Source organism: Leopardus geoffroyi, chromosome B2 (assembly GCF_018350155.1).
Source record: "Leopardus geoffroyi isolate Oge1 chromosome B2, O.geoffroyi_Oge1_pat1.0, whole genome shotgun sequence".
NCBI classification, from domain to species: domain Eukaryota; kingdom Metazoa; phylum Chordata; class Mammalia; order Carnivora; family Felidae; genus Leopardus; species Leopardus geoffroyi.
The window spans coordinates 145,805,248-145,819,335 of NC_059332.1; the positions used below are offsets into that span (position 1 = coordinate 145,805,248).

The 14,088-nt window shown below is 42.0% G+C and overlaps 1 protein-coding gene across 3 annotated transcripts in view; it reads right to left on the reverse strand.

The window, feature by feature from the left end:
- Positions 1–14,088, reverse strand: part of PRKN (parkin RBR E3 ubiquitin protein ligase) — a 1,352,534-nt gene that overhangs the window by 841,035 nt on the left and 497,411 nt on the right. For 2 of the 3 annotated variants that reach the window (XM_045500228.1, XM_045500230.1), the window contains one exon: positions 5,933–6,054. In XM_045500228.1, the coding sequence (XP_045356184.1) occupies positions 5,933–6,054 (122 nt within the window). The remainder of the gene's footprint in view (positions 1–5,932; positions 6,055–14,088) is intronic. The other variant, XM_045500229.1, reaches the window with a different exon arrangement.

Here is a 14,088-nt window from a genome sequence, read left to right on the forward strand (position 1 = left end):
GAGAGATGAACAGGGTGTAACCTTGATCACAACTAAAGCGCCCTGCAGGTATCAGGGTACAAGGAGAGTTCCACAGTTGCTCTGATGCTTTTTTGGCAGAAAACTCGTCACCTGAACAAATGACAGTAAGAGCAACGGTTTCTGAACGTGAATTATGTGCCACTGTGCTCAGTACTTTATTTATATTTGTTTTCACTATGCTTCATACTTTAAAGAATGGAATCATTGAATCCGCGCTAACTTTGATGAAAAATTTTACTTCCAATTTTACGACAAGAAAACTGAGACCAAGAGTTTAAGTAACTTGCCCAACGTCCCGCAGCTACTAAGCAGCAGAATTCGAATCTAGAACATCTGACGGGAAAAGGAGTGCAGGAAGCCTTTGTCTCTGGCTCTCTGCTCCCAGACAGCCCCGAGTCCAGTATTTTAAGACAGACTGCGCCCGTGTGGTGTGCTCTCTCCCTCACTTCCACGTCTGTCCTAGCGCCCGGTTATTGTTACTCAATCAACTGTTTTACTCATAAATACTCTTACTGTACTTTAAGCCTGTGTCCTGGGAGAGAAACGAGTTCATTTTTCCCTGTCCCGGAAGCTCTGTCTTCCTCAGGAGGCTGAGTCCACTCGGAATGTGGGCGATGGCCGGACTGTGGTGGCAGAAAGGGACCCGGAATGCAGGAGACGGCACTGTTAGGTCTCAGGGAGCAGAAGCCCACAGGGCTGAGGAGGAGATGCCCTCTTAGCGTGACCCCTGGGGACGCCCTCCTCGTCATCAGCATCATGTTCTAACTAAACTTCGTCAGCCCGGGCACACGTTTTAATTAGTCACACAGCCTCTTGTGTTCTTATGAATCGGTCCTGGGAAATCTTTGACAGCAGCTAAGAGGCACGCCTGACTGCGGACCTTGCTCCCCTGCCAGAGGGCTCTCTCCCCACCACCAAACTCGCAGTCTAACAATAAGATGGACTGGAAGGACCACGGCTGCGGACCCTCTAACCTTGAGTTTGGTAGCGGCACCCACAGGGAGAGAAGAAGACAAGCATCTTTAAGCCTCTCAGTGCTGCTTCTTTTTCCAGTATAAACTCCTTCTTTAATTTCTAGTTATTTCTAAAAGCGGTGTATTCTCTACATACCTTGGAAAACCTTACTTTTTCTGTTCACATTTATTTTTTGTATTAAATAAAAAAAGAAGAAAGTCTCTGAGGCTTTGACTTAGTCATCATTTGATTTTTCACACCAATGAGGGAAACGATGACACAGGTAATTTTAGGTTACCCATTTTATTGTTCAAGAACACAGTCAGAAGCATACATGCAAGTACAAAGCAACCTTCCTTCTGAGCTCAGCCCTGTGTCATTTCTGGGTGGACCTACGTGGACTGTCTTTGCAAAGGCAAATGGAAATTGGAGGCCTGCCATGTTTTTTGTTCAAATCAGCTGCTGTTCACTATTTTCCAGTGAGCACTCACGTTTCTCAAGGATATTTTGGTTAGTGGAAACCCTGGCCAAGGTCACCATGAAATAAAGAAGGTAATTTCATTTAAAGACAGAAGAAAACCTGGCGTCCCAGCTGATTTTCAATTTACCCTCAAGGTCAGGCCCAAACTTCAGACATCAGTTTCCCATTCTTAACATCACAGCAGAAATGGCCGTCCTATCTTCCTTGCCAACTCATTAAGAGCATCGTATTAAATATGAAACATGTAAACACTTAAACCTTAGAGCATTAGGTATGAGAGGCAGCTCATTATCTTGCATGCAAAATTTAAATAGTGTCGAGGAAATGTTGGCATTAGGAGTTAAGTCCCCCACAACAACAAAAATTAATTAGGAGATTACTATTAAGACCCATGAAAGGCAAAGGGCCTATTGTAGACTCATTTTTTTTCCAGACCAGAAAAAATAAAATTATGTTACAAAATATAACCCAGGTGGCTAAGTAGGTTCTGGTTTTTCTCCTTGCATATAACAAGTTCCTTGCAAGAGCTCAGATAAACCATCCCCTGTTCTACTGTAAATCGTCAGCCACACAAAGTCCTTTCCTTTTTGTTTTTTCTCTCTTGACTACAGAAAATTCTGTAAGTTGTAGATCTTGATAAACTTTGAAAAAATGAAACCTAAGAGTTGCCTATTCTCTTCATAGAAATGCTTCCTCTCCACAAAGTTCAGCACCTGCCCCACCCACTGCCAAGACTTAACTTGCAGACTAGTGTGATTACTCAGCTGCTCCAGAGATATCTTCTGAAGGTACGACTGAGTGTGGATTTTTGTTATTAACAAAAAATCAAAGTCCTCATTTACTGGGTTCCAGGCATGTTACAGCTAGTAACAATACTAACGTTTTAGATTAAATAAGTAATCTTTAAATCTTTTCCATTTTTCCTAAATCTTTAAGTAGTTTGTTGTTTTTTTTTTTTTTTTGAATGGTGTTTTAAGTACAGGGAAGCAGTTGGGTAATAGGACATTGATTACCAGATTTGTATAGTGAGCAATCTATCCTAGAAAAGGCTTTATAGACACACAGAAGACTTTTCATCCCTGGCATCAACATTTGTTAATTGTTTAACTTTGGGCTCATAACTTAACTTCATGGAGTCTCCTTATTAAAAACAGTAGACAATAATATTTACAGTGCAGTTCTGTCATGAGAATTAGAAAAAAAAAAAAAAAAGAAGTACCAGAATATAAATGTAATGAAGGAAATCAATAAATGGTAGCAAAACAATCATGATTACTATGATTACAAAATGTCACATAGAATTTCTAAAGTACGTGGGTCTATCTTGTCAATGTGTAAAAGTTAATATAGATGCCATTCACTTAGCATTGCCAGCTTTGTGCCCCACCATGGGCAAGATACTGTGCGGAGGGCTGAAATTCACCAGGGATGCCAACTGACAAGTTATCTGATACAAGAGGCTTAGGGACACTAGGAATATTGACAACTGGACAATTGCATAGAATGTGGAACAGAAACTTACTGTTATCTGTAATAATGGGGTTGAAGTTTGAGCCTGTCAGGGGAGGAAATGATGAAAGAAAAGGCATGAGACAGCTCTAGAAAAATTTAAGAGAGGGGTTAACAATGTACAGAGTAAAAACAATGTAGGGAGAATAAAAGTCTGAATTTAATAATCAAATGTGGAGCAGTTCTAGGCACTGACAAAGTCTGGGGTGGTCATGGGAGTGGGCATCTGAGATGGGGCAGAACCCAGACCACTGGGTGCATGAGATCATCCCTCCAAGGACATGCTGGTCCAGGTGAGCGGGTGAGGGAAATACACAGAGCTTCTTGATGAGCAGGGTGGGAAGGGGATGCTTTCATTTCTTTGAACGGAGTTAGCCAAAGTATGGATTGATTTCATGGTGAATTACATAGAAGTGTGTGTGTGTGTGTGTGTGTGTGTTAAGTATAATAGTAAAAAAGTAACAATAAGAAAGCATTTAAGATTTCTAATTATTTATGTTCCAACAACTGTTCTAAATACTCTTCATAGATTAATTAATCTTCCCAAGAAATAAGAAGTAGATACCATTATCCCAGTGGACAGATGTCCCCACTTATGTTGACATAAATGGGAAATAATGAAATATGAGTTCTAACCCATGTAGTACAAAGAGTCTGCAGACTCATCTTCTCAGGATCCCACCATACTGCCTCTCAACAATCACTCCCTCTAAATAAGTGTTTACCGCTCACCAGGCCCTCTACGCACCCAACGTTAATGTACTATTTAACCCATACGATACAACTTTGGTTCATGCATTTACACAGACACTGCAGGCTGTTTTTCCTTTTTGTTTTCGATTTTCTCCCCCATGGAGCCTATTTTTAATATGACAAATTTCACATAAAAATCCCCATTTACAGTTTCTCTTAATTAAAAGATTGCCCCCATTAAGCCAATCACTTCTTAACAAGTGGCAGGAGTGGCTTCTTGGCCTCTTCAGCCACCGTGGTCCTCAAAACCCCCGATGCCCACTTCTCACCCATTCTTAAATCACCTGTCTGATCACTGGGGATATCTGAGCACATGACATTTAGTGTGAATATATCTGTGCAGTAAAAACGGGGAGACTGTAGAGTTTACAAGTTTAGATCACACAGCCCGGTTCAAGCCCCTGGTCTCATAAACTCTTGTTTCCTTAATCTCTTCAAGCTTCAGGTTTCTCGCATCTAAAATAAGGTCACTGACAGTACTTAAGAGTGTTATGAAATAATTCAATTACATAATGCAGGAAAATAATGAAGCATGGATTTCAATAATAATTTGTTATTGCTGTTTTTACTAACAACAATTGGAAGTTGGTATATTTAGGTCACATCCACCATCAGAGGCAATCAAGACTGAAGCATAGATCAAAAAAAGAAGAGGCTACTTAACGCACTGGAAAAGGCTAGTGGCAGAGGAGAGATTCTGGTGGAAGAGAAACTTCTGTGGTATTTAAGAGAACCCATTTCACAGACAGAAGCGCTGCCTAGTGATGCCCCCAGAAAACGGTCCAGTCCAGAGAGTCAGAACAAACTTAGGATTTGGAGTTCACAGGATTCCCCTGTGGAGCTGACAGGTTGTATGATGATGCAATACTGTACTGTACTTTTGAGTGATGCCACCGTCTTCCCAGGCCTGAGGCAGGGATCCATGATTTCTCCTTTGCTGGGTATATCCTTCATTTTCTACCATGCTGCTCCATTAGACCCATGCCATGGGCCACCACCCTGACCCAGGCCAGTGCCCCACTGCCCACCAACCATATGAGGAGTCTATTAATTAAGCCTCTTTGCCTTCAATCTGTCACCAACACCAGTGCCAATGACAAACCATTACACCACTACTAAAGGGTTCTAAAACGTCATTTTATAAATCACCTTTATTTTTAACATTTTGCCTTGGCTCCCCATTGCCTGTGGAATAAAATCTAAATGTGGTAGCCATGGGTGGCGGGGGGGGCGCTGTGGTCAGGGAGTACTTGTCCCCACTTCAGCCCTGGTTGCCTGAAAACCTTTGACCTTTTTAATGCCTCCTTGTCTGAGCCCCCATAGCTGCACCAACCAGAATGCCCTCTGTGCCCACGCACATTCACATCCGCATCAACTTTGGCCAAATCCTACACAACCATCACAGGGGAGCCATGGCCTAGCTGTGCACACGTTTTATATCAGGGTTTTCTCTAGGGGGCCAGAGATAGATACGCCAGGCTCCACAGGGCAACCAGTCCGTGCGGTAACCGCTCAACCCCAGTGTGGGCACAGAAGCGGCACAGACAACACGTAAGGAAATGAGTGGCCTTCGGGTACAATTGTATCATGGAGGTCGGAGATTAAAGTTCATATAACGTCCGTGGGCCACACAGCATTTTCTTGATATTTCCTGGCCACCTAAAAATGTAAAATCCTTCTTAGCCAGTGAGCTGTGCCACACTAGTGGAGGCCACAGCAGGTGGCGGCTGGCCCAACCCGCATGCACACGGTTGTCGACCCACGACTTCCCTTTCTGCTTCCTCCGTGAGGCATAACTTAGGTTTAGCGGCCCCGAGTGCACCCGTTTTCAGTGAACCGTCCAGTGGATTTTGACACACGTACACAACCACGTTACTGTTGCACGGAACAAGACGTGAAACATTTCCAGTTCCTGGCCTCTTCTAAAAGACGCCCCCGCCAAAGCCCGACACCTTTTCACTATAAAAGCGTCTCTGTACTTCCTCTCAGTAGGCCTGGATTAAAGATAGGGAAACAACGGCTCGGCACTACCTAACGTTTGACAGAGTAATGTTTTTAAATGAAACTTCAGATACCATTAACCATCATGACCACATAGAAGAATGTCTCTTTTCTTGAGCCATGGGTCTTATTGGATTCAAAACCCTGAAAGCCATCTCCGGAAACACACACTCATGTTTCTGGGCAGTTTCTGCCAATGCTGTAGCTCCTTACCTGGGCCAAGGTGAGCGTCGCCTGTTGGCAGGTACCACACCGCACCCTGAGTTTTCCTGGCTGTATTCTTTGGCAGGGGCCTTTGCAATAAACGTAAAAGCTGTTGTAAGGTGGTCTACCTGCTGGGGGGGGGGGGGGTAGGAAAAAAAAAGCAGAGGAAGTAGCCAATCAGCGTTGAATCCAAATTGAGACAAATTTTTAAACGAACTCCTCGGGAGCATTTTGAAACATTAGCGGGATAAATATTCCAACGAGGATACAACAATTTAATTTAGAAAATCTAGTTTTATGCTCAAAAGAGTGAAAATCTTTTCTTCTTCCTGCCAACAGCCCTGTGACTTACTCAGCAAAGTTAGCAACCTGCTGCCAAGAGAGCCAGCCAAGAGTATTTGCCACGCGGGGAAGTTAGATGCATTCTGTGCCGCTGAGGTTTTTTAAAAGCACAGGAAATATAGGGACTATTGGAAATGTAAAGACCACTGCTCCTGAATTCTATTTCATGCTTCTTACACAGTTTTGAAGGCTCTAGATTTTTTCCTCTTAAAATCTTATCTACAGGGACACGCCAGCCCATTTCTCATGATGTGAGTGGCCTGATCACAGCTTCCTGGGTTTCCAGTGAAGACTTTCCAATGCACAGGCACACATAAAGTAAGACAAGAGTCCTGAGGGGCTTAAGGAACCCGGCTGCAGTGTGCAGAAATGGGCGCCTTGTGTTTCATGCTTCTGTCTGGATCTACCTTGACAAATGCCTTTCAAATAACACAAGAGTAAAAGCTGGGTAAAAAAAAAAAAAATCAATAACTAAACATCTCTGATCACTTCTCTCACATGTTACCATACACACGTAGTGCTATTCTGTCCGTTAGGGGAACCTTTCCAAATAGTGTCACGATGCCATTTCTGCAAAGAACTCACTTTATTTAGAAGCATTCACTAGTAAAATAACTGTCTTTTTAAAATTTATAACATTAAATAGTTCTTTGAACCTTTATACCTTACTTCTTGTTGGATAGGAATTACATAAAATGTAGTGGCATAAAAACTTTGTTTAAAATTGTACTATTATCATCAAGATCATCTAGAAATAATAAAGAATATTTTTATCATTATGAGAAAAAACCTTCAGCCTCCCAAGTGCATATGGTTTATTAAAAACAATTAGTACAAGAATAATGAGAAACAAAAAGAGATCCTAAGTCTTAGGCAGCCCCATTTATTTTTACTTGTTTATAAAACAACATCTGTAGACATATTGAATTGTCATTTGTTCAGTCATCTTTACCGATATTGTAAGTGACAACACTTTGTAACATGTAAAGCACAATAAAAATGTCAAACTTTATAATGTTAGCATTTATTAGCGATATGTTTTATAAATATTACTCTCCGGAAATTAATATGTAGCCTAATATTTAGCCTCCAGTGTGAAGGGAAGGTAAAGTATAAATATATGTTTGTATTGATAAGAAATTGTCTTTTTGACGCCTCTTTGTAGCTTGGTGCCTTAACGTACAAGATACTCAAGTCTGTAGATATCGCATTGTTTTTAGCAACTATAATAATTACATAAGATAGATTCATGAGGTTTATGCAGTTCAATACATGCAATGGGTAGGACCGTAAAGTTATAGAAATACCGTAATAACTGACAGAACATCAGAAGACCATTTCTGTCTGACGGTTTCACTGTGTTCCAAGAAGAGCTTAGCGAGGGAGGTAGGAGCCCTTATTGTTAAAACCTTCAACAGAAATATGAACACATCCAATTTTACAATTTTTATAACCTACTGTAAAGGTTAAACAATAAGAAAAAAGGAGGAGGAGGAACAGGAATGGGAGAAGGAGCTTAGGAAGGGGAGCCAGGTTGGCAAAGACACTAGCATTGTCTGAAAGAGCATATTAGCAACAGCTTTGCAATAGTAAATGATGCATCCATGAAACTAAATGGCTCTTCCTTCTCCCTCAGGGCAACAGCAACGTTTGCAATATTGTTTCAGCAAATGATAAAGGCAGGGGCAACCGGCAACTGAAGACTGGGGATGTAACTCTTCCAGCTTTCTGTGCTGCAACCTTCACCAAAGTCCTTGAGAAGTTAGTCAGAAAATACTGCGTGCCCACGTCTGTGCCCTGGAAGCATATAAGGTGACGTGCAATCTATTACACGTGCTTCCCCGAGCCAGCTGCGAGCTGGGGATTAATAGTCAGTCCCAGGAAGATCAAGGTCAGGCCGGCCCTGGCTACGGCAAATTTCAAGCTGTTGGTTTTACGTGGTCGAGAAGTTGGGGCTTTCAGGTAAATCCTGAGATCCCCTTTTCAGGGTGGCTTCATCGCTAGTCTGGCTGCATCACGCTATTTAAAGTAGTCAGACTTCTCTGTGTCACACCGAGGTCTGCAGTGCACAGGACAGGAGTAAGAACAAGCAACACCACGATTTTTCTGGGCAATGTTCCCATTGGCCTGACTGAGGGTCTGAGGCACAGACTTTGGAAGATGGAACCACAACTTCTCAAGGAATGGCAAGGAGGTGTGAAGAATGCCCTGGAAAGCTTTTCTCCAGCCGCGTCCCTGTCTCCAGTCAACGACGTGAATCCTTCCCCTTTCACTTCTGTCTGGCTCTTAAAATCCTTTCTCTTGCTTAATCAGCTCTCCATATGGTGACCCCTTCGCTCCCTAAAATAACCAGTACAGCTTGTGATGGTGTTTATAACGTTCCCCTCTTTTTACAGAATAAAATTTCAAAACTAGAGAAATACTTCAAAAGTATTAGAAATTATATCCTTTGCTGTCATTCACCAGTTGTGAACATTTTGCCATGTTTTCAGCTCTCTCCTTCTCCGTGTGTGTGTGTGTGTGTGTGTGTGTGTGTGTGTGCGCGCACATATACATACATACACATATACTACCCATGTATATATTTTTGGCTGAATCATTTGTAATTAAGTTGCAGACATCATGCTACTCACTCCTGAATCCTTCAACATCCTAAAACCATGGACTTTTCTCATACAAAACCGTAGGGCTCCTTGAGGGATTCAGGACACCTTACAGAACACCATCATGGTTTGCAGGCTGCGACACGGTGTGAAGCCCAAATACCTGGGATTCCTTCGCCAAACCATTTTCAGGGAGGCTAAATTAAGCCAAGGTGAGCAAACCTCACTGTGGGACTTCCAGAGAGTTCTGTGACTCTGTAACAGAAGTAGAGAGCACAGCACATCCCAGACTTTATCTGACCTCAGAAGCTCGCCTTTTGTGGGGCATTTTGTGAAACTATTCCTCAAAAAAAAAAAAAAAAAAAAAAAGGGGGAGGAAAAAAAAATCCAGAGGAAGGATTCACCTTACTGCCTAGGGCTTGGTGTAGAGACATGAGCCACACCCCTCAAGTCTCTGAACCCGACCTTATCAGATGTTGCTGAACAGCATCTAGACAATTAAGGTCTTCCCCCTACCCCAGCTATCAATACATTTTTTATTTTTGCTTGACGATGATTATTTTATCATAAGCCCCGAGGGTGAGTCTACTGATGTAATGATTTTATAAGTAAAGTACATTCCTTTCGTTCAGAAGTTTATTTATTTATTTATTTATTTATTTATTTATTTATTTATTTTTCTGGACAGAAGTTAAAAAGCACAGCTAGCGTTCAGGGCCCTTTTCAAAGTGTGAGTCACTGTGCCCATTTAAAGTGCCCCTAGGGTTTCCTTAGCATTATCCTTTTTGTCCTTATCTTTAGTTTCTCTCTCTCATTTTGTCGAGTTAACATAATCCTCAGGCAAGTCTCCACTCTTCCTTTGTCCTCCCTGCTTCATCCAAGAAATTGCAGAAATCGTTAACAATATTTGCAACATATCAAGTAAAACCCCTTTTTAAAGATGACATATATTATTTGCTTTGACTTTCCGAGAAACCCGCATAATGTGCATACTTCCCATTTGTTTAAATGTGTTTTAGTGGGCTTATGGCCTAACGAAGTTGTTTTAATAAGATTAATGACTACTTAAGAAAACTCATGCTGATTCTCATGAAAACTTTTCATTGACCTCAGAAGTTTCCACCGCTGGCTGTCACAGAGAATCAGGAGTTTACTTGCTTGGATAATTTGTTTACCAGGGCAGGAAACAGTGAGAGTAACACATTCGATACCACAGTAAAATAATGTTCAGTATCAATATACTATAAAACCGCCTGTATATAATTGATTTACTACATTTATCACAGATGATCATATTAAAATATTAACTAGAACAGGGTGCCCAGGGGAACTTTCTATGACCAGGGAAATGTCCTACATCCGCACTCTCGCATACGGTAGCCAGCGTTTGCCTACTGAGGACCTCAAAGGGAGCGAGGGAGGACTGAGGAAGTCATCACATCAGATAGCACAGCAGGGGAGAATAAATAACAAGGATGGGCCTGGTCCCCTCTCTCCTTCCCTCATCAGGCATGCAGATAACAAAACTAAGGGGTTCTTCCGTCATAGTGACACGTAGAATAGGCTGTTGTTAAGTGTGCTGAAATGAAAACCACATTGGCTGGTAAGAAGGGAAAAGGGCATCCTGTGAGCTTGCAGCAGCACAGGGTAGACCTTGGGGCCTTGCTCGTGTCAGAGGCAGAAGAGAGCTTCTTGCCCATTTCTTCCTTGCACACGCCGCATCCCCTACACCAAGCAGAACGAGTCTTAATGTGTGGCTGGACAGTGACTGTCCCATCCCCATGGCCATCGCCATCTTTGATCCATACCTTCAGGGTCCAGCTGGAATGGCACTTCCTTTAAGAATTCTTCCTTTGGGAGGGGGCGCCTGGGTGGCTCAGTCGGTTGAGTGACCGACTTTGGCTCAGGTCATGATCTCATAGTCTGTGAGTTCAAGCCCCGTGTCGGGCTCTGTGCTGACAGCTCAGAGCCTGGAGCCCGCTTCGGATTCTGTGTCTCCCTCTCTCTCTGCCCCTCCCCCTCTCATGCTCTGTCTCTCTCTGTCTCAGAAATAAATAAACATTAATAAAAAATTTTTTAAAGAAAAAAAAAGAATTCTTCCTTTGGTTTTCCCATAAGCATAAGACATCTCCCCAAATAATTACATCTGGGAGTATGAAAGTATCCAACTTAGTTTTACCAACTTTAAACACATGACTCATCCCACCACGACAGGACCAGCATCTGATAAGGTGGAGTCCCTGGCTGAGGCATCCTTCCAAGTCTTCCTCTGACTGTTTCCATGGTGTCCAGCCTGGCACTTACCATTTCCAGCTGCTGCCTCCTCCCTGCTATAGCTTCATTTCCTGTTATGTAAACACCAAGGATAATGTCTGCACCATTAGCTCTACTGATCACCTACAACCTGCCTGATTCCCTCAGTTTACTCTTTCTCCTTGTCACCTAGGAGGCAACCTCAGTTTTGTTTGACTCCTACACGCCCACTGTGGAAGAGACATATGGCCAGAATTTCTGAACCTGCAACCTTGATCCTGTGACAGGGAGCTAGGCCACAGAGAATCTTCTCCTCCAATGTTTTCAGGAATTTTTGCTATTTTATTTCTGGGCAGTGGTCCTTCAGCCTGAACCAAACCACATTTGCTGACATATATGCCTCACGAGCCAGGTGCACAACAAATCTATACCAAAGGCACAAAATCAGCACCATCTCTGAAGGTGCTTGGCTCAGCTTTGCACAACCCATTTTTCCTTATGTTGACCTGAAACTATCCATCACTTCTAGTTTAATTTTTTAATGTTTCTTTATTTTTTGAGAGAGAGACAGAGACAGAGACAGAGACAGAGTATGAGCAGGGGAGGGGCCGAGAGAGAAGGGGAGACAGAATCCGAAGCAGGCTCCAGGCTCCGAGCTGTCAGCATGGAGCCCGACGCGGGACTCGAACGCGCAAACTATGAGATCATGACCTGAGCTGAAGTCAGGCGCTTAACCGACTGAGTCTCCCAGGCACCCCAACTTCTAGTTTAAATAACGTATATTGCATTAGTCTAAAGCAGTTTCACATGAAATCCATTCATTGTGGACTCCCAGAATCATCTCTTCTGCATGACACCTTGCTTTGGACCCTGGAAAAGATGAGGAACGTGTCCACTTGCCTAAGCAAACTACCGAAGAAAATAATTCTGTCTCCCATTTGTCACACGCCGATTCTACCTCCCCTATTGTTACAGCCTCCCCCTTTTTTTTTAACTTATTTATTTATTTATTTATTTATTTATTTATTTATTTACTTACTTATTTTTGTTACAGCCTCCCTTTATGTCACACTGCACTCTGTTCCGTATGTTCCGAATATCTAGTACCAGTCCACTAGCTTAGTCGACTCAAGCTTAGTAAACACTCAGTATTTGCTAGGTTATTAAGTTCTCCCATATTTGCTAAGTTATTAAATTCTCTCCGTACCGCTAAATGATATAAAAGCTGTAGCAGGTAGGGTAGTGTGAGAACAAGATCCAGCTAAAACAGAAAGAACGTAGCCGTGATTGCAAAATATTTAGAACATCTTGCTACCAGCCGAGCTTACTGGACTACCCACGTATCCTTCAAAATATTGGCATATCCTAGTTGAAATCAACAACATGAATATCATCTTTAAGATCACAAAAATGATGTCTATGAACAGAAGTAAAACAAAAAAAAAAGGATGCTTGAAAATTTGTTATATAGGACTTAGTATAATTTTGAGTCTTTGAATGTTGAGGGGAAAAAATGAATTCTGAAAATACAAGTACAACTACTCTAAAGGAAGGCAGTTATTACACATAAACACATTTCACTTCCACCCTTATCCATTGGGTTATTACACCCCCACTGAACAGCCACACTATTTCACAATTTTAACAAGCCATAGTCTTAACTCCCACAGAGCAACCAAGGTAAGACAGTGTTGTAAACAACTTCCAATTATATAACCATCCATCCCAATGTCTGCACTTTGAAAAAATGGTTAGCAATCTCTAAGGAGACTCAACTCTTAAAAGTTATAACTTAATTCTCATTTTTGTTGTGCTGGGGTTTTTAATTATGGTATCGCACCATAACGTCATCTGGTCGAGGCAAAAACTGCTGATTGAAGCTCATGCTTTTTTGCCTGTTCCTTGTGGTGGTGGTTCTTGCCAATTTGTTTTCCCTTATTCGTTCTGAGAGTAACAACCCGATCTCCCATGGCAAGACAAAAACTGCAGAATGAAGCACAATTTACGGATTAGGCTTAAACAAATAATCAGCTGGTTCAAAGCCAACCGGGGTAAATCTAGTTGCTTATTCTTCTCAGAAACGGACACTGGTAGAGTTCAAGTGGGTGCCAGGAAAGTCAAAGCTCTTCAGAGCCTTGAACAAACACCCATAACTCTGATTTAGATCGAATACGTGTTTGACATGACCGAGGACCGTTCACAACTTCCTCTTTGTCGTTCGGGACATGTCCATCTAGGTCCAGACGGCAGCCTTGCTTTGTCACCCTTGTTAAGTCAAGTGACCCTTGGTGTCTGTTTTTTCATATGCAAATGGAAAATGATTGCGGCCCCTAACTCATAGGCTGTTGTGAGGGTGTAAAAAGGAATTGACATAGGAGAAGCACTCAGCACAATATTTGATACACAATGAATGGTCAGCACATTTCACCTATCCTTACTTGCTGTCAAAAAATTCAGAACTCAGCTTCTTTCCAGGTACTTCTACCTGTGGGCACCTAGTCCTCTTCCACAGGTGGCCACTTCCCTACTTTTATAAATGTTGATTCTTACGTATTATTTCCATCTTAAACCTACCTCTAAATTTTTAGAAATAACTGAGGTATAATTCTTTTTAAAACTGATTCAAACCCAACCACATCCTTTACAATTCACATTATGGAACATAAACCACGATAGATTTTCCTTAAATTGATTTAATGCTTGCTAGAATATTATTCCCATGAATCACTTTTTATTATAATCCAAGAGATAGAGATGGATTGTAGAAAAATTAAGAATGGAAAAAGTAAACAACTATATGGATCCAGTCTAAGGGACAGAGTTTTCAAGCTGGCTAATGCACTTAAAAAAATAAAGGGGTGCCTGGGTGGTTCAGTCAGTTAAGCATCTGATTTTAGCTCGTGTCATGATCTCACCATTCGTGGATTGAAGCCCCGCGTCAGGCTCTGTGCTGACGGCTCCGAGCCT